The sequence below is a fragment of the Alosa alosa genome, chromosome 19 (genome assembly GCF_017589495.1).
Source record: "Alosa alosa isolate M-15738 ecotype Scorff River chromosome 19, AALO_Geno_1.1, whole genome shotgun sequence".
Classification (NCBI taxonomy): Eukaryota; Metazoa; Chordata; class Actinopteri; order Clupeiformes; family Clupeidae; genus Alosa; species Alosa alosa.
This window is the reverse complement of record NC_063207.1, coordinates 11147652-11175275: the sequence shown is the minus strand read 5'-3', so window position 1 is coordinate 11175275 and position 27624 is coordinate 11147652. Positions and strand designations below refer to the sequence as shown.

Genomic DNA, 27624 nt, shown 5'->3' with positions numbered 1-27624 from the left:
CTGCTCCTGCCACCGTGACAGTGGGGATAAGATCACCGGCCGCGACTGACCGCCGCAGGGCTGAATAGGCGCTCCTCCTGGTGCCTGGATTACCACTGAGCCCCGCCAGCCACTGGACTGCTGATGGGGCCTTTTTCAGTCTTTTGTTCAGGCATTTGAAAGGGCAACACGTCGGCATGCTGTTGCTGTGTCCTCTAAAGTTAGCTAGCACTTTGGATGTGAATCTGCTGTAGGACGGAAAAAAGAAATCCAAATAAATATTTAAAGCTGTTGGCTGCTTTTCCAGCAATTGTCTCACTTCCTGTGATGTTTAGCCAAACAAAAACAGTTTGAAAGCTTAGTGTTTAGTATTCAGTCTTGCTGGGTGGAAGGATAATCTAACCCAAGTGCTTGCGTCCTACTGCCACTGGGCTCTAGCAGTAAAAAATCAGCACTGACTCTGTCGCTGGAGGCATACTGTGCCGTATTTATGACATAAAAAGAACGGAATGGTGTATAAATATGCCATATTAAACGCTAATGGAATCCCAATAACAATCCAGCCAAGTTCTGAGTGCCACAGATGTGCATTAAATGAAAGCAGCATGCTGAATTTCTCTGGATATTATCACTAAATATGCTTGGCTCATTCGCACTGCATCCTTGACTGAATTACAGATAATAAATCACGGCAGAGGATGCTTAGGGGAGCAGGGGTACAATTCTGAGTAGCAGCACTGATAGGCAACTGTGTGGGTATTGGGGAGACCTACTGAGTAGAATTTCAATAGTGGGTAATGAGCAACGAACAGAACCGAGAATCAAGGGAGTCCTATTGATTTAAAACCTGTGGTTACATTTTCAGGTTAAATGTTATGTTTAAATTGCCTTGGAAAAAAATATTTGGAAAAAAAACTATTAGATGAGGTGAAATCCTTTGAAGATGCTGAATTCATTCACATAAGAATCTGATTTAATAGAGCAGTCTGTGTTGTATTTCCTATAAACTCCTTCGTGTTCATACACAATCCTATCCAAACAAGATAAAGATTGAGTCACACACTGTTCCACTATCAGCTTGTTGCATCAGAAGCGTTGACAGGAAGGGTTGTATTTTGGTTGTTGAGCTCAAATGCCAACTACTTCAGATATCACAGATGGCACCTTTAATAGCTCAACCTTCTGATTTCAGGTGTATTAAAAGGCTTTGCTTCCTTTTTCTCCCCCCCTCAGCACTGTGAAGAGGACCAGCTCTTCGGAGCACGTGGGCACCCAGGGCCGTAAGGAGAGCGCGGGCGACGCCAGGGGAAACCGTACGCGTGCCGGCTCCACCGGCAGCAACTCCAGTGGCAAGAAAGGCAGCGAGAGGTGAGGGACGCCGCCGAACCATGACAACACACACACACACACACACACACACACACACACACACACACACACACACACACACACACACACACACACACAAATTCACAAACAAAGTCACAAGACAAATGCACAGAAACCCACAGACAGACACACACACACACACACAGATGCTCACAAACACACAGACACACACACACACACACACACACACACACACACACACACACACACACACACACACACACCTGCACATGCACACACTCATACAAATGCACAAAACACACTAATTCAAACAGTCTCACACATATACACATCACACATGTGCTCTCTCTCTCTCTGAGACAGCTCTAGCATGCTGTGAGTGTGTGCATGCAGCACCTGATGGCCCCACAGGCAGGCTGTCTGAGTTGGAAATACTGTAACTGGGTGGGAACAGTAATGGGAAATGAGACATGGGCGTGCCTGGTTTGTCTGTGTTTGGTATTATTGTGTTTTTTGTCTGAAATTAAATGCATGTGGCAGAAAATATAATGCAATAGACCCTGTGTGTGTGTGTGTGTGTGTGTGTGTGTGTGTGTGTGTGTGTGTGTGTGTGTGTGTGTGTGTGTGTGTGTGTGTGTGTGTGTGTGTATGGATGTGATCCACCTCCCCTTCTGACCACCTATTTTCCACTCACCCTGCAGCAAATTGAAGGAGCCAGTGTTCAACGCAGGTAAGATTGAGGTGCCCTGCTGTCCGTGTGATGATCAGTGACACTGCTGTTAGACTCACCCCCATATTACCCTTACTATGATCATTACCCAGAGTGCCTATTGAGTTGTGGTGGAGCGACAACAATTGCAAAGGGAAGATTAGAAAATGACAGATATCACAACTGCATGAAAGTAATGCATAATTGGGTATAACCTGTGTTATAGTCCATGTTGTGTTTAACATTTAACGGTACATTTTACGTTACAATTTGAGTGAGGGAGAGAAGGAACACACTAACACACACACACACACACACACACACACACACACTCACACACATTCACAGTATATTTTAAAAAGGATTTTAATTAAGATGTTTACATGCATCAGTTTATGCTCTTTGGCACCATCAATGTCTAAATTATTATCATTAATAGAATAATAAAATAGGGCACTCAGACTCTCCTCTTTTATAACAATGAGTCTTTAATGAAACAGTCCCAGGGCTTGATCATTTGAGGGTAATGGACTGATAAAACCACTGCTATTACATGTAGCCTAATGTGCTGTGATCTACTGTGAATGTACTAGAATAATAATACCACACCGAGTCCAGTTGTTTACATTACAAGTCACTACACCACCCAACACCCCCATGAATCCTTCATCCAGCTCACTTCCTTCATTTCCACCTAGTTTTTCCCCATCATGCTCTTCTCTTTTCCCATCTCTGTTGTTAACCTTTTATCATCAGCCATCTTCTCCACTCCAATTAACATTTACTCTGATTTGCTTCCATGTAACTGTATTGATTAGCGTTTAAAAGGAATCAGACCTCTCAGCAGTATTGATTGATGTATACTGCAAGCTGGTTAGTGTTAGCTCTGGGAATGCCTGCTGGCCAGTTAACTATCACAGGCTGGTTAATCATCTCCCATGTAAGGCGGACGTGAGGGATTCTCGTAGACAGGTCCTCCTCATGAGTGATGGAGACGGTAAAGATGTCCCGATCGGTCCAGCTCCCCTCCAGCTGCAATTAAAATGCCACAGAGGACAGGCAAGAACAGACAGCCGTTAATCCCCACAGGAGAGCGCTCTTCAGTGTAGGTCTGGATATGCACATTAATATCGTATCTCATTCCAGTACATTCAGCATATTAATGGGTGTTTGACCTGCCAACATGAAAGCCTCATCTCATTATTTAATGAATGAGAAATGGATGCATATATTCATAATCTTCCTCATTTTTTATTTATTATTGATGCCCAGCACAACACCAATGTATTTACAATATCATTTGGAATTCTGGCCCTGCAAATGATTCATACAATTCGAAAGAAGCACCACATTCTGGCAGTGACAGTTTTGAAAAGTATATTTTACAAGAACCTGCACAGGCACTTCCATGGTCTGCAGATAAACACCCAAAAGGTTATATGTGGGTATGTATGGGTTATGTATGCATCCACGGTATCTGTTTTCTTTTAATAAGATGTTTAAAAAAAATGTAGTCTAGGATAAGTACACACAATAGCAATCCAAGGACTGTCTAAATATTATTTTAACCTGATGCCATAGCGAGCTCTACCTCCTGCAAACACTTCACTGCGCCACTGTTCCTCCCCCGTGTTGGGGTTCTGATTAAATAACACAGGAAATGTGTAAACTCATAGCAGGACGTGTTTGTTGGCTGAAGGCGATGTTCTCTCAGCGTCTTTACTAATATCTCAGCATCCCAGAAGACTTTTGCAAACAGCGCAGAACTTCTGCAGAATAATAAGTGGAGACTGACGCATAACAAATGCACTCCAGCATGATGCTACAAAATGGCCTTTTAGCTAATTGAAACTTTGTTATTTTCTGACTTAATCTTCAAATTAATATCTAGAACACAATTAGTATAAAATGTATTAGTCACAGTGCTTTGTGTCCTATACTCATATATTATATATTTACAAAGTCCTTCTAATGCACCGTGATTGATTTACATTTGGTGTAATTATCTGTATAATAAGATTCAGCAATCACTGAAAAAAATGACATCATTTTCCAGAGTGTGGTACATCCATACCTCTTACACTGACGTGTTTGGTTAATACGCTAATTACAATAATGTCTCCAATTTCACGAGATTGTTACAGCATGTTCGTTCCCCAAGTGGTCAGAATCCAATTCAATTGACCACTTAGAAAAATATATACCTAAAAAAAATCCCTGTCTCATAGCAGACTACTCTGCTGCTGTTCACTTCTCCAGGCGTGCATGTCAACTAAGTGTGGATGTGCAGCATTAGTAAACCAGCCCCCTTGCCAAGCGAGGGAATGCAACACGAGCTGACAAGCTGGGCTCGGCCCCTCAGGTTCCTCCTAGTTTTAATGATCACGCTGGGCGGCTGATTAATTGAAATTATCAACGCGATGCCATCTTTTTCCCAGTTAAGTGAATTAGCCTCATGCAAAATGAGTTGGAGGTGAGGACTGGTAATTAGGACTGGAGCTCAGGGCTATGGACACGCTCTCTCCTCCCCCACCAAACTTCTTTTGCGCCCCTCCCCCCCCACGCACCCCTAGGTGGAGTTGGAGGGTAGGGGGGTAGGGTAGTAATTATGATTGGTGGGGGGAGTGCTGATTGCGGGAACCTGATGATGAACAGCAGGATGGGCTCTCTCTGTCTCTCTCTCTGTCAGTCTCTCTCTCTTTCTGTCAGTTTCTTCCCTACCTCTTTCTCTCTCTCTCTTTCTCTCTCTTTCTCCCGTGGACTCATATGGTTTTGTCTCTGTCTCTGTACGCTCGTAAGGGATGCGACGTGTGACCCACTGCAAAGGTAGGCCCAGCTCCCCTCTCCCCACCTCTCCCCTGACGCACCCTCTCAGCATCCAGGAACTCCACGGCCAAAGGACACTCACACTCTCCTGTAGTCAATTCAACGGCTTCATGCAAAGCCACGTTCACAGTAAAATCATGCATCTTTTTGCAAATTGGGCCGACAAGGAGACCTCCCGGTGATTGTTAAGCACTATAAATAAAAGATGAGAAAGGAAGAAAATAAGTTCTTTACAAAAACTGAATGGGAGAAAAAAACAAAAAAAGCATTTTTAAGGCAAAAAAAAAGCTAAAGTGCTGGAATCCTGGTGCTGGCTGCTCTGACTCATCTCTCCTCATCTCTCCTGCATGAGTCGGTGAGACCAGAGTTACTCAACCAAAGCACGACGGACACGTTCGAGCCGATATATCGTCCATCATGGACTCTGACTCACGCCGTGTCCTTGGCCTTAGAGTGTCCAGTGGCCGATGCTGAGATGAGGTGGCCCTGCAGGGAAGAGATGGAGCTCTGTGGGAGAACAGTTTGGTTGGATGTGTGTGGTAGCAGTAGCAGCAGCCCTCTCCACCCCTTATCCAAACACACAAATGAAAACTGTTAGCAGTGTGCCGTGAACTAACAAGCACATTTCTCCCTAACTGCCCCCCCTCCATATACGCATACACCAGGTGCTAACTACCCCTGCACCTAGGGTTGGGATTGCAGTGATTTGCCAGAGAACTTGCCCCACTCTGCTCTTTAACCAGCATGAGTGATTGCCACCTTCACAGAGAAGCAATTGTGTTCTCACCGCCCCACAGCGCTTACTGTATGCCACTCTCTCTCTCTCTCTCTCTCTCTCTCTCTCTCTCTCTCTCTCTCTCTCTCTCTCTCTCTCTGTCGCCATGGGAACTCTTGCCGAGTCCTGGCATTTTCCCTCAGACTCCTGGGAGCCGATGACTTCCAGAGTCGAGCGGCACAAATGCCAAACATTTGTTTCAGTCACAAGCTTTGTGGGGATTTCTCGTTTGTTGTTCAACTGTACAGTTCGTCTGCTTGCCCCCTGGTCTTTTCAGCATGTGCTGGAGGCCCCTGCGGACTCTTTTCTACAGCCTGGCTGTTGAATGGCTTGAGTTTGCCACATTATGTGAACAATGGAATCTCTGTTTTTGTTCATATGTCATGGTATCATACTGAATATGTGAGGTGGATTTGCATACCAGCGACTTTGAAGACCCAACATTGGTCCCAACCAGACAGAAAGCTCTTAATCCTTACCCGATTAATGCACACATATTAAGCTACTGTAGCTAGTGCTTTGTGTTGTGACTTTTAAAAGTTACAGTATCAGGCTTAACTAGAGTTAATGTTTCTCAATATACAGACTGTTATGACCCCTTGTGCAAATAAGACTCAAAGTCCCAGAATCCTCTTGCCCCTTTCCCTCAGACCAGTCATGCCCCAGTAGGTAGACAACCCTGTGCCAGTCCTGTGTTTCGTGCTCGTTGTGGTGGCCTGAAAACACATACAGATAATTCTAAGAGAAATGACGTCTTACCAATGTCTACCGTTATATGCCCCCTACCCGTCCTTCTGCCCGCCTCTCCTCTCTTGTCATTGGCCCCTTCCAAACCTCACTACTTCACCTTAGTAACCGTGCAGATCTATCTCAACCCGTCAAAAAGGATTGGATCCACTGAGGAGCCCAAATCCTCGGCAGCCGCCGCCACCACAGTCACAGGCCGCACCGCTAGTACCGCGCTGGACACCGCCAAGAGCGCGTCTGACAAGGCGTCCAGGACTGGAGGCAGAAAGGCGCCACCGTTCAGCCTACCCATCCGAAAGTGTCCCAGCCAGTCGTCCTATTCGCCCCTAGACCCTCCCAGTTATAGGAGCCCCATTAAGTCCCCTAGCCAGTACTTTCAGATATGTTACTGAAAATAACTATGTGGTTCGGTAGGTTACATTAATGTTGGTAGGACTTACTTACAGCTTATGGAGGTCTTTTTTTTTTTTTTTTCTTCTTTTTTTTTAATCTGTCACTCCATAACTGTATATTTTTTGTGAATGTCTTTCTGTGTGTGTGTGTGTGTGAGTCTGGGTGAAACATACAGTTTGCATCCAACCTTCTGGTTTGTGTTTTGTTGCATTGTTTGGGCAAGTCCCAGTTTTATTTATGTACACAACATTTCTCCCCTTTTCTGTTTTGTCTGTACATAACATCAGCTTTTCTCTCTTGATGTTTGTCATACACACTCTACAGCCAAATTAACAACCAATGCTTGCTGTTTTGTGTTTTGCCCTGTCTGTCATCTTGTTATCTGGAATATTTGTCTAAAATGCTTAATAAATTGACTCAAAAAGGGCCACAAAGCTCTACATTGACTTTTGCTTTTATTCACCACCCCACTCCCCTTTCCTTCTAACACACATGTTTTGTTTTTAACATCTCATGCATGAACAAAGCACTTCAAATCCCATGCCATCCCCAGGACCTGAGAGGAAAAAGTAATTATCTTCATCTCTCTCTCATCATCTGTCTGCTTTAATCTTCCACTCACCTACTCCCCCTCTCGCTCTCTAATGCATCCCTTCTTCCCTTGCCATTCTCCACATCAATAACAATAATGCCACACCGGCAACCGCCTGCCACACACACACACACACACACACACACACACACACGCACACACACACACACACACACACATGCTGGATGGAGCGAGGCTGCGGAGGCTGCTGCCTGAATCTGTGTGTTGCCTGTTTTGTAGAGGAAGGGTATGTCAAAATGTATTTGAAGGGACGGCCCATCACCATGTACATGCCCAAAGACCTGGTGGACTCCTACTCGCTGGAGGCCAAGGCTGAGCTGCCACCCAGGAAGCTGAAACTGGATTGGGTGTATCCTTTTGATTGACAGGCTGCTTAGCCAGTCATGGCAAATTAGTGTCCACATGTGACCCCAGAGATGTATTCAGTGGATCCCAGAAGGTCTTGTTCAAATATGATGGTCTATCAGATATTGAAATGCCACATTATCCCAAGATGTTAAAGGCACAGTGAATTTATGTTATGAATGGTAGCTTGTTGTCAACTAAGTAAGGCCATTCTGAAAAGGGAAACAGCAAGTTGCTATTTATAAATTAGCATTCATATATGCACATTTCTAAAGGAAATGACATGCTAAACATTTGTTATCAGGTAAAGCATGTGTATATAGTGGGATGGTAGTTCAGAAGCCTTGTAGACAGTAAGTGTAAAAGAGGGTTGTGTTCCAGTGTCTGCCCACCTCTGTGGCTTAGTGGGTTAATACCAGAGATGTGGTTGGAAGGCATCTCGTCTCGTGGCTCAAAGCCGCGAACACATTCTGTGTGTCTCTCCGTCACAGTTTGGAGGTCGAGCAACACCCCCAAGGGATTTTTCTCATGCTCTGTGCCTCCCCCTCTTTCTCCTCCTCCTCCTCCTCCTCCTCCTCCTCACCCTTTCCCTCCAGTTCAGATTATGTGTTGTACATACAGCCACAGAGAGGCAGAGTCAGAGGACACGGCTGAGTAGCCACTTTGGCAAGCCTGCTCTGCATGCAGTCTATGGTTCCACCACAGCACCGGACAGGCTGATCCATTTAGGGGAAGGGCACCTACTGTAGGAGGGCATCAGTGTCCCATTGCCCAGAGTCCCAGAAGGCATTGCTGAAAAAGAGGAAGAGGAGGAGGACAAAGTAATATAAGCATGTCTGTCCTCCTCCCTTCTCCGCAAGCCACATCAGGCAGGCACCACCTAAAAATTGATTAAACCGTACTGGGGAATGAATAAAAATGTGTGTGTGTGTGTGTGTGTGTGTGTGTGTGTGTGTGTGTGTGTGTGTGTGTGTGTGTGTGTGCATGTGCGTGTGTGTGTTAGGGCAGATATATAAAAGGAAATATTCGGCATGGTGCTGAGGCACTAAGGGCTGTTGGTTATTAGGTGACTCGGTGTTCAGCCAGGGAGCGCATCTCTGGGGCATCCAGAAATGAGAAACTGGACCGCATCCGAATACTAAAAAGCAATGAAAAATGAAACACATCTGACCTTTACTCCAGGAGAGACAGACGAGAGGAGAGGGAACACCAGAGGTGGATGAGACAGGGAGGCAAAAAGTCCAGGGGAGGAGAGAGAGCGTGGGGGGGGGGACATTTTTTGGGAAAATTCGGGCACACTAGTACTACTCTCTAAAGTGTTGTGTGTCATGAGCAATGTGCATTGTAAAACAGTTAAATGGATGGGAGAAATTGTGGAAAAAAGTCCCCATAAAATGAAATAATTTTCATAATGACATTTGTTTCACTTGTGGGTCTGTATGTGGGTTGGTAAGAATGAGAGAGAGAGAGAGATGTTGATTTGCAAAGTAAAGGAAATGACACTACAGCCTAATGAAATCCGCCCAGCAGTGGTCTCCATTAGACAGACACGTCCAGTAATGGTCTTTTGCACTCCTGGCCATTTGCTGTCCTGGTCGTTTGGCTCTTGACTCTCATCTGCCCAGCTACGGCTACCGAGGACGGGACTGCCGCTCTAACCTGTACCTGCTGCCCACGGGAGAGACCGTCTACTTCATTGCCTCCGTGGTGGTGCTCTACAACGTGGACGAACAGCTGCAGAGGCACTACACCGGCCACACGGATGACATCAAGTGGTAAGAGACGGATACGGCGTCTACAGGCCACTGCATGGTGCTCATGTCCTGTGTCTCTACAGCAAAGAATCTTATGAGCAACAGTGGTCAAACCATGCAGAACTGTTAAAATGGATCAGATTGCATTAGCAGTATGCAGCACTCAAATAGTATACTGCACATTTGCAGAATTGTTAAAGTGGATCAGATTGCGTTATGCAATATGCACTGCAGTAGTATATTATGAATTTGCTCATCCATGTCTCAAAATGAGCAAAGTGAAGTGAGTGGGGTTTAGCAAATGCTTTTATCTGAAGTGAGAGGGAACTTGCAACATTAGGTTTAGGTTTCAAACCCCGGTTAGCCATGACTCTACGTGCCACTGGCAACAGGACCGCAACACTACTGCGGCTCCACCATACTCCTGATCTATCTCCATCTCTCTCTATTACACAGGGTCTCATTGGAGCAACCATGTTCAACTTATACATACAGAATTGTTAAAGTAGACTAGATTGCATTGCATTAGCTGTATGAGGTATTGGACTGTGTGCATGTGCATCCCCCCAGCACAATGTTGCTAGTCCTCTTATTGAATTAAAGACAGTATTTCAACTCCACACTGTGTCTTCAGAATGTGCACCGTTAATAGAGGTTCACTTGTTCCCAAGCAACACCACTCTATATTCCTCACAGATTATGCCTTATGTTTATAACTAAATATACATGAGCAGTGAGGTAAATAAATATTATTTATGAGACATTATTTATCAGGTGAAAGTCAGGGTGAAAGCAACTATTCAAATGATTCTGACCAATGAGGAAAATTCTTTTTGAAATGTTTATTTAAAAGAGGACAGCAGCACATAGAGTTAAATAATTAAATTTTTGCAATTTACTGCATATTTATTTATTATTGTATGACATATTTTGCAATCATTTGAACATGGTCTTCTCTCTCTATATATATCTCACTCTGACACACAAACACACACACACACACACACACACACACACACACCTCCCTGTTTGGTATTCTCGCACATAACCCCTCAGCTAACCTCGTTTAATGAGGGTAGTAGAGCAAACCCACTCTCCGGCATCCCCATGTGTCCCCCCCTCCCCCTCCTCGCGGCCTCTAGACAGGTAATTATCTCCAGGCTAGTGGCGAGCGAGTGCGGCGACCTCAGCCGTAATGAGGCGCTGTGCTAATGGCCAGCCGGTGCTAACGTAGGCAGGGCAGCTCTCGTCCTGTGTCATGCCGTGCCAGTCAGTCAGCGATGAGCTTAAGTATAATGAGTGCTGAGTCACATCACACACACACACACACACACACACACACACACACACACACACACACACACCACACCCCAACCTGCCCATCACCTGATCAGGTTGGTGCTCCATCTAAGAGACAGACAGGCTCCTGACAGTGCAAATCCACTCTGTCTGTGTGCTGAAGGATGACTGTAGGGGAGTAGTGGAGGAGAGAGAGGGAGAGAGAGGGAGAGAGGGAGATAGGGAGAGAGAGATAGAGAGAGAACCGGTGGTGGTGATGAAGGGAAGGGGCAGGTTTTAGAGAGACTGTGTTAGTTAGAATACTCAGAGAGCCAGTTACACTTAGGTTGCTCAGTACTGACCTGTGTTAAAGCTGCAGTTGGCAAGATTTTTTTGATCATATTCACTGAAACCGACACCATGCTCCAACAGAACAACATAAATCAGCCAGTTTTAGAAAAAAACCTGCACTTCTACCTCCACCTAGAGCCTGTTATTTGTTTTGCAAAAATCCACAGCTCCCGGTTCTTCTGGTCCAATCAGAGCAGGGCTGTGTGAGATCTGACTGTCAACAGTCTGGTGCAGTCTGGTGCGCACTGACGAGCACAAACTCGATGAGAGGGTGCTCGGTGGTGGTGGGGGAGGGGCATGAGAGTTGTAAACATTCAAAATTTTCCCTCAATCTGTCAGACTTGCCAACTGCAGCTTTAAGTGCTCTTCAAGGGCAGTGTGATTCTCTGGCCAAACAAAGAGAGTTGGACAGCAGGAAGACAGTATAAATACCTGCCTCTTATTAACATGGAGATTGATCCATGTCAGGTTCAATTTGTTAAATACATGTAACAGCATATTATCAGAAATGGAATAAGTGATGGAACAGAAGCAATTGAATTGAAAAGAGGAAAAAACAAAAAGCTTTCACTTTTACTTTGTCTTTCTCAACAGCCTGGCTGTCCATCCTGATAAAATCACCATAGCGACGGGTCAAGTGGCTGGCACTTCTTCAGATGGCAAAGTAAGGGTCTCGCTGTCTCTCTCCAGCTCACAAAAGACATTAATTCCCACTCTCGCACAACATGAAGAGATCTTTACCCACAATACAGCCACTCTGGCAAAGAGGACAGAAAAAAACCCTTTCCCACACACTGTACTGAAAAGAAAGAGTAATTTTGTTGATGTATTCAATTATATTTGAATGTTGTATTTGCCACATGTAATCAGTTGTTGTGTTTTGTTTGGTAAAGGTGTATGGTGTTGTGGTGTGTATGTCTCGCTCTGTCCTGCCTCCTAATGACTTGTGTGCTTTGGCAGCAGTTGGCCCCTCATGTGCGGGTTTGGGACTCTGTGAGCCTGAACACCCTCCACGTGCTGGGTACTGGATTCTTTGACCGCGCCCTCGTCTGCCTGGCCTTTTCAAAATCGGTAGGCCTGATGGCTATGACACTGAACTTACAAACAACAACATACCTTGCACAATATTCTATCAATTACCTTGTTATCATCATAGTGTATCTAGATTAAAGGATGATTCCTCAAACCACTATGAATCCTCTGTTTAAATTGATACTTTTATTAGTTTAAAAAAAAAAATAATAATTCACCAATCCATTAAATCCACAAATGCACTCTTGTGATTGTGCCAACAGAATGGAGGCAGCACGCTATGCGTGGTGGACGACTCGAACGATCACGTACTCTCTGTGTGGGACTGGCAGAGAGAGGAGCGCTTGGCTGAGGTCAAGGTGAGAGGTCACAGGCCATTCGCCTGCTTATCTGGACACTTTCTCGTTTTTAGTGCTATAGGTAGAGTATTTCACACCAATCAACAACCAAGCCTGCTTACCGTCAAAAACCAAATCACTAACAAATCAACCTTTGTGGGCAAAAAACATTACCAACAGCCTTCGAGCATTTCACTGGGGTTATCAAGCAGGCACCTTCCATCATCGTTGTTTTATTGAATTAGGCATATCCTAATATGATAATAGTATATTGACTATGTTACATAAGGGTATATTTCAGTGAATGTCTCATGGATGATTGGGAGCAATGATATTATTGTACGTTGCCTACAGCATATTGCACTGCCATAATAGTGTTTGTTCTTCTGGCTTTCTCTTCCTCCCATATCTCTTTCCTCCCCCTCTTCCGTTCTTCCCCTGCAGTGTTCCAACGAGTCTGTGTTCGCAGCAGACTTCCACCCCACTGACACAAACATCATTGTGACTTGTGGAAAATCCCACCTGTATTTCTGGACACTGGAGAGGGGAATGCTTGTCAAAAAGCAAGGACTGTTTGAGGTGTGAACCGAAAATTGAATATAACACATACTGTATAATGGTGTAAAATGTAAGATAAATGCAAGATGTTTTGTTATATCTGACATAAAAGACTAAGGCTTTCTCATTTTTCAATGGCGAGAATCATTTTCTTCTCTCCCTAGCTCAATTGGAGAAATTATGAATTAAGTCTTGTATTGTTCCTAGTGATACAGTAGATTATTGCAGCCTAACAAAATCCTAAAAAACATATTACACTGTGAAATCTAAGAATAAAAATACCAAAACAGTACACACATGCCCTTTTAAAACTACAAGACAAATAGCATATCGCTTGCATGTTTGTTTAAGTTATTTGATTTGTTTGATGATATACTGTATGTGTTCAGATATTTTTTATTGCTGTATAAAAAGTAAATATGCAATGTTTATGTTTTTTGCAGAAACAAGAGAAGCCCAAGTTTGTCTTGTGTGTGACTTTTTCAGAAAATGGCGACGCCATAACAGGAGACTCCAGTGGAAACATACTTGTATGGGGAAAAGGTATAAAAGAAAGGGATGAGATGAAAAGAAAAAAGCAAGGGAGAAGGGGGGCAAGGGGGAGAGAAGAGAAGGAGTGAAAGGGAGAATAAGTGGGTGAGAAATTAATTTATATAGAGTAAAGAAAGAAACTAAGTTACATAAGGGTATATTTCAGTGAATGTCTCATGGATGATTGGGAGCAATTTATAGCGTAAAAGAAAGAAAGTTTAAAGGATACAGCTAAGCTACATCTACAATTTTACTTTGGTACGCTAGTCTCACATTTTTCATTCCGTTTTAGTTCAGGACATCAAAACAGGAAGAGATCTTTTGATGCAGCTGTAATGTACGTACCCATGAAGTGTGCCTCTGTTTGACACAACATGGTGACAGTAGCGGCGTTGGCTCGTGATACTGATGCCCATGGCCTCACTTTTTACACGCTCTCATCAAAGAGCTCTTTTCAGCAACTCATGGGTTCAGAGCAGGGTCACATGCCACTGTCAGTGTTCAGTTAAAGGGCCCCTGAGTGTGAGCAGAGCACCTATTGTGTGTGCATGTGTCTGTGCACTATAGTGTTTGTGTGTGCGTGTATGCTTGTGTGTGTGTGTGTGTGTGTGTGTGTGTGTGTGTGTGTGTGTGTGTGTGTGTGTGTGTGTGTGTGTGTGTGTGTGTGTGTGAGAGAGAGAGAGCGAGAGAAATGTGAGAGACAGAGTTTGTGTGAGTATGTTTTTTGTGTGAGAGAATATGTGTGTGTGTTTGTTTATGCAAGTGAAAAAGAGAGACTGATTGAGGTTGTGTGGATGCATGCATGAAAGGATGGAAGCAAGTGTGTCTGTGAGAGAGAGAGAAAGATGGAGAGACAGTGTGTGTGTGTGTGTGTGTGTGTGTGTGTGTGTGTGTGTGTGTGTGTGTGTGTGTGTGTGTGTGTACACTCCTGGAAGGATTCCTATGTGTGTCTCTATCCGTGTCCCAGGCACTAATCGCATTAGCCACGCCATTCAGGGGGCGCACGAGGGGAGCGTCTTCGCCCTGTGCATGCTCCGCAACGGCACGCTGGTGTCTGGGGGGAAGGACCGCAGGCTCATCTCCTGGGATGGAAACTACCAGCAGATTCAGGCGGTCGAGGTGAGTGACCTACAACAGCAACACCGGCACCACACTGGCCTACAAATGTGTGTAACCAAACTAACGGTTGGTATTCGGTGAAAGTTTAAATGGAACAGAAGTGACTAAAAAATACCTAAATACCACACATCTTACCTCAGGCAATCTCATGATGGTTTGGTGGGTTGAATGATGTCTGATGAAAAAAAAGAAACTGTACCAATGGTAACATTTTGAACTCTATTTAGGCCTTGTAGACAAAGAGGATAGTTCAGGACTTCTCACAGTTCTCCAATTCAGCTTCTTAATGACACTTTAATGGAGAATGGTATAATGGATAGGCAGCCTTCTGGCACCTCCAGTTTACCACTTCATTTGGCAAGATTCATTATCATTTCTTTTCAAACGCACGTGCACACACACACAGACACAGACACACACACACACACACACACACACACACACACACACACACACACACACACGCACACACACACACGCACACACACACACACACACACACACACACACACACACACACACACACACACACACACACACACACACACACACACACACACACACACACACACACACACACACACACACACACACACACACACACACACACACACACACACACACACACACATACATACATACACACCTACACATTTGAATGAATTTCATCCCAATCCCATCATCCTCTCTCCACTGGTTCTTCCCCCAGGTTCCTGAGGTGTATGGCCCAGTCCGCACTATTGCAGAAGGCCGGGGCGAGAGTGTCCTCATAGGGACCACCAGAAACTACGTACTGCAAGGCAGCCTAGACGGCGAGTTCATCCCCATTACGCAGGTAAGATCACACAGTGCCCCTCCAAATCTGGTCTACACCAATGCTCATGCCGGGTACAAAACCACAACCTAGTCCTTTGTTAGGAGTGGTCCAGAATTAGTTGATATATGTTCTTCTGTGAACAGTTAAAATATTCCATCCCTTAACTACTTCATATTTGACTAAAACTTGTAAACAGCAGCTGGGCATATGACACACAACCAGCCAGGTTACATTGACAGAGAGGATCTCATCAATCACTTGGCAAACTAGCTTAATTTCCACACCTCGCTGATTGCTGAGTCTTCCTTCATGCACACATCCGTAAAACACTTTAGGGCACATCTGCCAAGGATTACACAGCCCCATCCAGGTGCAGCCCAACCCTCAGGAGAGCAGGCTGGGCTACGGAGATAATAGACTTGGCAGATTTCAAATTACCGGTGCTGTCTTTCTCATTACAAAAGAGGTAGACTTACTGTTTTGGGGCTTGATGGAGATTTCACAAAGAGCTTCACGGATGTTAAGAAAATACAAATGCATCTGTGCAACTAATGTTCTTTATGAATAAAGAATGACAGCATTCGAGTAATAGAAATTATATGTTAGGCTTATGCTTGTGATATGGTGTATGTGTATAATACGGCTGCACCAGTGTTTGGATCTCATGAGCAAGGCACACCTTTAGTTGAACTTTTTAAACAGTGTCCCTCCTTGTTCACTCTGCTTTCACAGGGCCACACGGACGAGCTGTGGGGTTTGGCAATCCATCCGCTGAAGCACCAGTTCCTCACCTGCGGCCATGACAAGCATGTGTGTCTGTGGGACTCGCTCTCCCACCAACCCGTCTGGACCAAGACCATGGAGGTAGTGGTCAATAATTAGTCATTAATAACTATACAGTACAGCACATATAAACGAACAACACACTCAAATGCATTAAATTACAACACACACACACATTCACAAGCACACTGACTCTCTTTCTTATTCACAACACATACTCTTGCACTTTCTCTCCCATGATACACCCACCCACAGACACATGTAACATTGATCATGTCTGTGCCCTGATTTCTCCTACCCCTCACTCCTTCGTATATTCCTTCTGTAATTGAAAATATTATCTTATCACCACCTCATACATATTTCCTTCAGTTTCAGACACATTTTGGGGACTAGCTGCTTTTTTTATCATGAAATCACTCGCTGTCCTTAGTTAAAATGATGGTGAAATTACCATATCATTAATTGCCACCAAAAGCAGTATCAGACTCTAATTTGCACATCAGTCATGTGTGTGTGTGTGTGTGTGTGTGTGTGTGTGTGTGTGTGTGTGTGTGTGTGTGTGTGTGTGTGTGTGTGCAAGGCTGTGATGACTGTTTGGCTAAACAAGTTTTTGATCTTCCCTGTGAACAGGACGCTGTCCAGTCCGCTGGATTCCACCCATCCGGTTCTGTGGTTGCCATAGGAACGCAGACCGGCAGGTATTTTTTTCATCACTTCAATCACCTGATAAGATCCTGTCTAAATGTTAATGTCAGCTGCGGAATGGGAAACTGACAAAGTGACCTGCCATAAGTTGCCAAATCTGTGAATATGCATCATAATTGTGAGAGGACGCTGACAGTGTGGTGTAATCTGTAACAATGTAAAACATCATGAAATCTCCACTGCATGAGTTTTAACCTAACTGCTCATAAAAAAAACCTAAATGTCTTTCCTCCGGGATTACGCATGAGCCAGAAGCCTATAAACTGGCAGATGTCCCCTTTATTGTATTTGGGGCTTCATACGCCATGAGGGGAAAAGGGCTGAGGAAAAAGCAATACTCTGTGATGGGCCCTTTCAGTGATAAATAACCCATTTCACAGATGGCTTGTCTTGGACACTGAGACCAAGGATCTGGTAACGGTTCACACAGACGGGAATGAGCAGCTGTCTGTAATGCGATTCTCACCTGGTAAGGCCCCAGATTTTATTCACCACTAGGATCCTTTAATATCAAAGACAGGCCAAAGTGAATTAACGGGCCTTTAATAAAGGAGATTGTGAATCAATGCATGGATGAATGGACATGCAGAAATGAATGAATGAACGAATGAATGAAAGTGAAAAAGTCTGAAAAAGAAGGCTTTTTGATGCTTAAATCACGACAGAGTTTTTTGTTTATTCACCCTCCGCATCCAACATCCACATGTCTCCCCCTGCTGGTTTCAGATGGTAATTTTCTGGCCATCGGATCACACGACAACTATATCTACATCTATGCTGTAGCTGAGAATGGAAAGAAGTACAGCCGCGTTGGGAAGTGCTCAGTGAGTCATCTGTCTTGTAAAGGGTCATCTGTCTTAAGATGTCTTATATTCATTTTAGGTCATTACATTTCTAATCAGCTCTCACATGCAATTTCTTGCATGAGTTTCCTCATGAAGTCCTCAGTTTCCTCATTTAGTCATGTCTTATCAGCATAAGCATAACCTGCATTATATCACTCTCTCTCTCTCTCTCTCTCTCTCTCTCTCTCTCCCTCTCTCTCTTAGGGTCACTCGAGCTTCATCACGCACCTGGATTGGTCACTGGACTCGCAGTACCTCGTCTCCAACTCAGGAGACTATGAGATTCTATACTGTAAGTATGCGCACACACACACACACACACACACACACACACACACACACACACACACACACACACACACACACACACACACACACATACACACACACCCTTACCAGCATTATTTTCTCTCCTAAAAGTGTGTCATCCAGGCTAATAATAAGGCATGAGTTGTTGTGTGTTGATTTGACTGTCCTCGTTTGTTTTCTTCGGTGCAGGGATTCCATCTGTTTGCAAGCAGGTGGTGAGTGTGGAGACCACCCGGGACATCCCATGGGCCTCCTACACCTGCACGCTGGGCTTCCTCGTCTTCGGTGAGACTGCTGCCCTCACCTCAACATGGAGACTGCTCACATCACACAGCCTGTGTCCTGAATGGACTTGATTGATGAGGGTTCAAGTGACAAATGACAATCACAATTCCCTGTGGGATGACACATCATAAATGTCAAACACAGCCAAACATCTTAAACAAAAAATATTTTTTAAGTCTAACTCAGCTGATGTCTGTGTATGTAACAGCAAGTTCTCAACATGTACATGCAATCATAACACTGGATTTTCCTGAAGCTTTACACAGATGGGTTTTGACTTTGGCACTGGCCATTTACCATTTGCACCAACCTGCTCTCTCGGTCTCTCTCTGGCAGGACTTTGGCCTGAGGGCTCGGACGGCACAGACATCAACGCCGTCTGCAAGTCTCATGAGGGCAGGCTGCTCGTTACCGGGGACGATTTTGGGAAAGTCCACCTCTTCGCCTTTCCCTGCTCGCAGTTTCGAGTAAGTAGGCCTGGCCTGCCCCTCGCAAATTCCTGAGAGGGTTGCCTCGCTGCTTCCATATCCCCCACATCCAAGGCCTTCTGCTGATGTGTGTTTTTGAGTCATTAGAAAAAAAAGGTTTACTGCAATTTTATAACAACATGCCAGTAGTGGCACTCGTCCAACCAACTCATCCAGTGTTGTTCCATCTCTCCCTCTTTCATCAGGCACCAAGTCATGTCTACGGTGGGCACAGCAGTCACGTGACCAACGTCACCTTCCTGTTTGATGACAGTCACCTGGTGTCGACTGGTGGGAAGGACATGAGCATCATGCAGTGGCGGGTCGTGTAAGGCTGAGCCTTCCGCCAATCAACGTGCACGTACAGAATGACCCCAGGAGGACAGCAGAGAGGGGGCCCCAGGACTTTTCTAGAAATTTCTCCCGCGCATGGATCAATGACCAGGGATAGAGTGGAGGAAAAAGTAAAAGACAAACCACTGGTGGATTATAATGGTTACAGCAGGCATTGTCTATTGTTGTAATGTTTTTTTCTTTGTTGTTTGGTTTCTATTGTTTGGATTTCACAACTCAGGAAACCTTGTAGTCGAAGCGAAGCAACGGGCATGGATCTTACATGTCTTCTTGGCTTCCAGAATGAAGGCTTCTGACTCCCCGACACCACCCAGCCTTGGAAAAAAAAAAAAAAAAAACTTCCATAAGAACCAATTAAGGTGCAACCAAAGCACCTGTGTTTGGTGAAATCACACCCACCCGCGGGAATGAAATTTATGAAATGTTACGTGTTGTAAACATAGTGCAGTCCTGCCTTGCCTTTGTCATTTTAAAGACATTTTGATTTTAAAGAATGCTAGTTGTTTCAGGGGTTGGTCAAACCAAATATCCCAATGTAAGGGTGAAAAATGTGTTGTTTTCGGTGGTAGAAAAAATGTGGTCGACAGTACCACCACCTGGCTTCTTGAGGGATTGCAATATAGCCTGTGATTTTACTTCACGCCCCACGCCCAAATCTCCACACACAATTTAGCTACTTCCTTTCTGCAAATAAATACCTTTAATGACCAAGAATTTAACATAAACATTTTTGTTGAAAATGAAAGCATGAAATGTTTTGCTTTCATCCACCAAATTAGAGGTTGTTAGTTTATTTCCCTCTGTCCCAGTAGCTGTGATTTAATTGCTTTTGGTTGAATATTGAAATGCAGAGAGGTGTCTTTTGATTGGAGGCTTTATCACGAGGTAATTTGAACGAATTCTGAGGGATTTCGTTTTTGTAAATAGTTTTTATTTTATACAAACCTTTACACTGAAATTAACATACTTCCTACCCCACCCTTATCAACCTTGCTTTGGCACCTTAGACCCCCACACACACACACACACACTTATTAGGATGACTGTCATTGCATATTTGCCCTTACATTAACTGGGAATTCCCTTTTGACAGTAACACTAAGACAAAACAGAAAATATTAATGCCACAAATACATCCCCTACTGTAAGAAGCTGAATGGTCATTCGTGCAAAGAAGTACAACTATAAAGACTTCAACCACCATTGTGTGCAACTTACAAGGGTTACTTTTTCTGATACAGTTGTCCGATGATCTGTGAAAGCATGCATACTGTACATTTAGTTGTAGCTTTTCCATGACATCACCATCAGATTCTTATTCACAAATCTGCAATGCACATCGTGCTGATGTAAGCTGTTTTGAAAGCTGAGGCAATGATGGAGCCTTTTACAGGCTCTAAGAGATTGTTTGATGGAATGAATTAGACATGGGTTTTTTATATGGGGAAATAGACTTGCAGGCATTGTGAATTTGATGAACTGTAGACTGATTGGTTTTTTTGAGGGGTGAAAGACAACATGGATGAGGGATGCTACTACTAATGAACATTAATACAGTCATTGTGTTTGACAGTAAAAAAAAAAATCATTAAAGTCATTCAACCTGAAACCCAAACCGTGCGTGTTGCTGACATTACCAAACATCTTTGTTGCCTTTTAAACTGAAAGCTGTAACCTTTCCAAAACTCACTGTATTTAAAAGTTGAATTATCCCATTTAATCTACAAACAGTGATAGTCTTCCAACTGACAGCATCATGCTGTACACATACATGGGCAGTATTTTAATTAAATGTATTTGAAATATGTATTTAATTACTTAAATACTGCATATTGTAATTTGTATTTTGCAGGATTGGAAAAAATCCAGGATTGGAAACTGCTCAAATGTAGTTTGTAACAAAATACTTTGAGGGATTGTATTAAGAGTCAAATACTGTCATTTTTTGTTCTCAATTAAGCCATAATTTGATCATTTAGTTAAAAATATGACCTATAACCATGGCAATAGGCTATGCTTATCATAGTCCGGGAGCCAAAGGCCAGGGTTTTTGTTACCTAGGGGTTACTCAATAAGAATAGGGAGGGTGCCCGGTGATATCCCTTGCGCAATTGCCTATATTCAGCTCTAAAGTTGACCTAAATAGCGATTTGTCCATAAAAATGCCAAAAATTTCATTACACTTTTTTATGGACAGCATGCAATGTATATGCCACATTCATCGCTCCATCTGGCATAAACTACTGCTTTTGTGTGAAGCACTTTGGGTTGCACTCTTTGCATATAAAAATACGCTATTATTATGACTTGACTTGATATTGTGACCGACTTAAAACTTTTCTCTTTTACATCTGAAGTTGGAAAAAAATAATAAAATAAAAGTCAACTGAGGGAGCCAAAATGGTCAAATTCCTTCTACAAGGACAACATGGGGTGTAAACCCAATTTTTTTGTTTGTGCCAATTATGTCACCCTGTAGACAATTTAAATGGACATGGACATGGACCCCATATGACCATGACCCTTAACCCCATGACCTTCAGCACCTAATAGCTGATGTTCATTCTCACTACAGGACATTATTAAAACCACTTAATGGATTTTACATGAGGATTTATGTAAGGGATAACATCCTCCGAGGTGTCCTGATATGTAGATATAATGGATGAGACGGAGGCAAAGACCCGCCCGATGCAAAACAGAGTGGAGTTGTACTCATTGGTTCTGGAAAATGATGATAGGTAGTTTGCTTTGATACAGTTGATTCCATTTCCACCGTTGCGAAGCCTGCTTGTTGTCAGTTCAATCATTGTTTATATTGATGAGGTAGTGATTCAATTTATTTACTAGATCTACTTCATAGGAGCCTCCAATGTACAGAATTAATAGCCCCCTGCCAGTCAACGAGAAAATAGTATTTCTTGTCCCTTGGGGGTTCGTTTTCCATAATATGCCTTGGAGTTTCTTTTAAAATTTGGTATACCATGATTATTGTGTGGGTATGTTTGTATTTTCAAATGACTAATTACTTGTATTTTAATGAAATACATTTTTCACATCAGTAGCCTATTTTGTATTTTATTTTGTTACATTTCATGAGCCAGTATTTGTAGTTTGTAACAAAATAGTTTTTGATGTATTTGTCTCCACACACACACACACACACACACACACACACACACACACACACACACACACACACACACAGTGAGGGTGCTTGGTTTGCGTAACCGTGTTCGTCACCAGTGGGCAGCACTGCGCCGGTCGCATGCTGTAGTGTATTCATCATAAATCCCGTCACCCAAACACAACTGGACAAGAGAATATGGCAACTAAGAAACCAGTTGTTCACTGTTAACGTAGACGTGACCATGGCTAACGGAACATGGAACTGAGACGCGACAGATGCTGCGAAAAAGAGCACATCAAATCATTTGAAAGGATCGAAAACATCCTGGGATCATCACCGCGTTGCCTTTCAGAAGAAAAAGCTGCTGCTGCTGCTGCTGTGTGGTCTTTCGTTGCTTAATAACGAATCTCAAATACTGCTGAAGGTGTGTTATTTGATGCAGTGTGTGCGCAAATCTGAGACATTGATGAGAAGATAGTCTCACGGCAGGAAACTGCTTTTCGCCGATTTCCTTCATTCATTCATTCGCCGATTTGAAGACGAAAATGAGGTAGGCGACGCCAATGCATGTGTTTACAATGACACTACACCCCACCAAGAGAGTCAAAATATGACATTTTCTCAGGATAAGAAATTAGACATGACAGTTTTAGTAAAATCACAAACGCAATCTTGTGAAAGATGTGTATTTTAATGGAAGGTTTTGGGTAGAAGTATGTCGGTATTAATACAATGCCTTAAAATTCATTATGCTTACTGCTGCAGCTGCACCCTAGCGGACGATTGTCTTTCAATAGGCTAACCCAGAGAATAAATCCTTAAAAAATCAAATTAACTTCACTTATCATTTAAAACAATGCAATAGATGAAGCCAACATAACACCATTTGCTTACTGATACAGATTCGAAAGATACACGATATTTAGGCGACATTACATGGTCAGGGGTCGAGGAAGGGAGAGGGAGGGGATTGGGGTCCTGAGGTGGGGAGTGCCATGTTGTCATGGGAACGTGACCACACAAATTGCTGTTTGTGTTGTGAATGGGATTGCTTTGATTATGGCCATAAGTGAACAGACATATCTTAAGGCAACGAAGGATCCTCCTGTGCAATAGGGGGGTTAAGAGATAAGGTATAGGCCTGTGAAATCTGCTGTCTCAGCAAAGAGTGCCATTGGACACTCTGCTGGGATGGTATGTGTGGGACCTCATTTAACCACGGTTGATAGATTTTTATCCATGACTTTCCTTTGAGTTTTGTGTCTGAATATGCTTCAGGTATGTGATGTGAGGTCTTGCCCTGACCTAGTGTAATACTGCACATGATCTCCTACATTTCATTTAATACTTAAAATGACCTGACTTAATTTTAGATGAGCTTTTCCTGTCCATCATGTGGGCTTGACTTCTGTGAAAAGCCTTTGCACTGTCACGCAAGAATGCTTCATGTCATTCCATTGCAGGCCTCTCACAGAAACTCTTTTGGGTGCTGCTGTCACGATGCATAGTACATCCTGGCGGATTCTGCTGAATCTGCAGAGCTTACGTTCCTGTTTATAATTATCCTTCCTCATGAAACCCTATCTCTCAAAGACAAATCTCTGCCCTACTCCCCAGGAGAAGAACACAATATCTTACTTTCGCCATGACGCCGCAGCATTCCGATAGGATTGTTGAGTCTGTCGAGGCTCTAAGATAAGCAAAAGTGCCCCCAACTGTTCAAATTGACACCGTTTAAAAAAGTGAATCTTTTGACGTACTTTCACAGATGGAATGCCATGTTCTCCATTTTGTGGTAATATTTATGAATGCGTCGACAGTGGGGCTTTTGGCTTTGAAGCAGGCATGAGTCTGGCCTGGCTTGCCAGACCCCTGCTCTTTCAATCGGGGCCAAAAGGAAGTCTTAAATTGTGAGGCCAGGCCTAGGTGACTAGCTCCATAGGAAACAGAGGAAGCCGTTCTCTGTTGAATGATTTATTCAAGACACAGAGCTGCGAGTTTGAGCTTCCCTTCCCTTCAATGTGGTCTATTTATAGAGGGGTGTGTGCGTGTGTGTGTGTGTGTCGGTGGGCAGGGTGGATGGTTTGGGTGGTGGTTATGTGCTCTGTGCGTCTGTGTCGGTGGGCAGGGTGGAGGGTTTGGGTGGTGGTGGTGGTTATGTGTTTGTGTGTGTGACCCGTGTAAGTGTGTGTGTGTGTGTGTGTGTGTGTGTGTGTGTGTGTGTGTGTGTGTGTGTATAGAGGGGCATTAGTGGTCCACTGTGCTGGGAGGATTCTTGCTCTAGCCTGGCGGGCACAGCCTCTCACTCCCTCACTCACACGGTGGATGATTATTTCTCAGGGGCTCCTATGATGCAGAAAGACGCTTCAGAGTGCTTCTGCCTGCGTGATTCATCAGTCCAGAGCAAGTTTCAGAAAAAAGGAGAAAACGCGCTGATGTGTGTTTGTCTGTGTGCGTGCATGCATGCAGGCATTACAGCACTTGCGGTGTGTGTGTGTATGTGTGTGTGTGGTGTGCTGTGTGTGTGTGTGTGTGTGTGTGTGCTGTGTTCCCTCGTCTACCGGCAGTGGGCTTCACTGCCCAGTCACAGGTGCAGACGGTGAAAAAAAGCTCCCCTGAGGTCTCAATTGCACAGATACTGAAATTTAAAGTTGAATTGTTCCTGAAGTTAAGTCCCTGGACACTTAACCAGCACTGTCTTAATAGAACAGACTACGCCACTTACCTTATTATTGCAAGAAAATATATTTTAAAGCATCAATTCAGTCTTAGTCATACATTCTCATTTTGTTCATTTCTCATTGTATATCAGTGTCTTATTTTATCACCACAGGCAATGGTCCCTATTAATTCACTAATGAGCTGATTGTTCCCAGTAAAACAATCAGTTTGCCGCCATGAGTATCTCATCATGGGTGATTAACCTGTCAGTTGTCTGCTAAACAGATCTACCTCCTGTTTCTGCTCCAAGTTTCCTGCTGACGGCTCATTTGAATGGATGGTGCAGATAGCGTGGCCACTGCTGCCTATATCCCCTTCGCCTGCTGGGACCAAGGGCCGGGGCATCTGATTGGTTTACAGGCCAGGGTTGAACGGCACACCATGCTTTTACTGGCTTTCCTGTCGCAAAGCAGCTTATCGATCTATGTTTACATCAGCCCGCCCCAGTCTCCTGCTGCAAGGGGTGGAGTGGGGTGAGGTGGGGGGTTTTAGTCACAGATCCGGCCACTACACCTCGCCTGACACCTTAAACAAAGGCTGGGCTTAGTACCTGCCTGGGGTTTTTCATTCAGGTTGTGTTTTACTACAGGCCCTCATTTAGTGCCCTGACAAGGTGCACACTTTAATGTCTAACTAAAGCAAATGTATTAACTAGGCTAGTGAATCTGTTTGCTTATGTAAAAGAATGAGCAAAATCCTAAACACAAACATCCGTGGGTCACATCAACGCTCCTACACACCACACAGTAGAATTAGTTGAATTAGGGGCCCTACATCTTAAAGTCATGTTGTTATCTGGCTGGCCATTGCCGTCTGAAGGTTTTTAAGGGGAGCAAGAGGCTCGTGTACTCTCCCTCGAGGTCACGGAGACATATGTTCTTCAAGAGCACTACTACACACACACACACTGATAATCCTCTATGTATTCAATGGATGCAAAGGATCTTACACTGCTGAATATGGCCTGTTGCCCCCAGCAAGCTGTTAGTGTTTTTGAAGTGGGTTGTCTATGTGTATGTGTGTGTTGTGTTCGAGTACTTTTATATAGTATGGATCTCTCTGTGTGTGCATTCATGCATATTTGAGCAACGTGCGTGCTTATGGGTATATGCACATGCATATATGTGAACATAAAAAGGTCATGTGCGTGTGTGTGTGTGTGCGTGTATGTTTGTGAGCACTTCTTGTGAAGGATACTCCTCCGAGGCAGAAGAGACCGCCCTCCAATCCTTTCAGTGGATAAGAATGGGATGTGAGCGGAGTAAGGTGACTGGTCCAGATCTGTCACATGTTCTCCAGTCTGTCCGTCTCTCTCTCTCTTTCTCTCTCTCTCTCTTTCTCTTTCTCTCTCTCTCCCTTTCTCTGTCTCTCCTCCATTATCCTTCCCCCCTCTCTTTACTCTCCCTCACTCTTTCGTCCGTGTTCTCTTCTTAGCAAGCTGTCAGATTTTTGACCCTTCTCTTCTCTCATGACACTCAGATAGCTTCTAGAATGTGAGCTGTTTCCCTTCTTTTTTTCCTCCCTCGCTCGTTGAAGACGTTTGTCCGTTTTTTTTTTTTTTTTTTTGTAAGAGGCACAAGGATGTAAGCGGAGATGTGAGCCATGCCAGGTCTGCACTGATTCTTCGTCTCGTCAAAAGTTAGTCCACTTATAGTCCAGGCGCTCCAGGATCTGATTTGTCTCTTCCTCCCTCTGTTTTCGGCGAGAGCTGCTCCCAGCCATGTACTCGCTGGACGACTACGGGTAAGGAACTGGGCTTTTGCATACCGTGGTTTTGACGGCTTCGCTCCGCATTGTTTCAGTGCCTTTGGGGATCTGCCGGTGAAACTATGCGCGAACAGCCCACTGCTTTTAGTGCCGGTGGAGAGGAAGTTCAGCTCTCTCCCTCCCTTCCTCTGTCTCTATCTCTCTCTCTCTCTCTCTCTCTCTCTCTCTCTCTCTCTCTCTCTCTCTCTCTCTCTCTCTCTCTCTCTCTCCCTCACTCCCTAATGTCTCACTCACTCTCTTTTTCACTTTTACTCTCCATTCTCCTATGTTTCATTAATTCTTTCACTGTCTGACTCTCGCTAACTTTGTCTCTTGTTTTCTCTGTCCTGGGAGCTCTTATTCTCACTGTTTCCCACACACTGTTTCTCTGAGTCTTTTCTCCTGGCTTTCTCCCTCTGTCTCTTCTCTCTCTCTCTCTCGTTCTTTCTTTCTCTCTCTCTCTCTCTCTGTGTCTGGGCTGAGAACGTCTGCAGCAGCCTGTGCTCGGGAGTTCTGTGATTTCGGCAGCCAGCTGTTCTCTCTGAGGAGTGAGCCAATTCATCTGCTCTCACTTGCCAGCCTGTAACAAGGCTTCAGATGAAGCTCTGGCGCTCTCCGCTCTGCTCAAAGGGAGAACATGAAAATGGAGGGGTTTGTTCCTTAATTCCACGGAGGTGTTGGCACTCAGGTGAAGAAACAGGAGTTGCAGGCGGACCTTTTTAAATATAATGCTTACAAATGTTTTCGTTAGGACTGAATGG

At 44.1% G+C, this 27624-nt stretch overlaps 1 protein-coding gene across 17 annotated transcripts in view; it reads left to right on the top strand.

Annotated features, from left to right (window-relative positions):
* The window catches only part of eml1 (EMAP like 1), a 63887-nt gene extending 43012 nt beyond the window's left edge, over positions 1-20875 (top strand). For 6 of the 17 annotated variants that reach the window (XM_048270845.1, XM_048270836.1, XM_048270832.1 and 3 more), the window contains 21 exons: positions 1213-1347; positions 2031-2059; positions 4838-4864; positions 7307-7348; positions 7612-7741; positions 9363-9512; positions 11715-11784; positions 12081-12191; positions 12416-12511; positions 12935-13069; positions 13492-13591; positions 14547-14698; positions 15408-15533; positions 16248-16385; positions 16932-16999; positions 17387-17475; positions 17733-17830; positions 18056-18143; positions 18350-18445; positions 18782-18912; positions 19119-20875. In XM_048270845.1, the coding sequence (XP_048126802.1) occupies positions 1213-1347; positions 2031-2059; positions 4838-4864; positions 7307-7348; positions 7612-7741; positions 9363-9512; positions 11715-11784; positions 12081-12191; positions 12416-12511; positions 12935-13069; positions 13492-13591; positions 14547-14698; positions 15408-15533; positions 16248-16385; positions 16932-16999; positions 17387-17475; positions 17733-17830; positions 18056-18143; positions 18350-18445; positions 18782-18912; positions 19119-19244 (2137 nt within the window). In that variant the 3' untranslated portion in view covers positions 19245-20875. The remainder of the gene's footprint in view (positions 1-1212; positions 1348-2030; positions 2060-4837; positions 4865-7306; positions 7349-7611; positions 7742-9362; positions 9513-11714; positions 11785-12080; positions 12192-12415; positions 12512-12934; positions 13070-13491; positions 13592-14546; positions 14699-15407; positions 15534-16247; positions 16386-16931; positions 17000-17386; positions 17476-17732; positions 17831-18055; positions 18144-18349; positions 18446-18781; positions 18913-19118) is intronic. The other 11 variants (XM_048270839.1, XM_048270835.1, XM_048270847.1 and 8 more) reach the window with 6 other exon arrangements.
* Positions 20876-27624: the final 6749 nt, after the last annotated feature.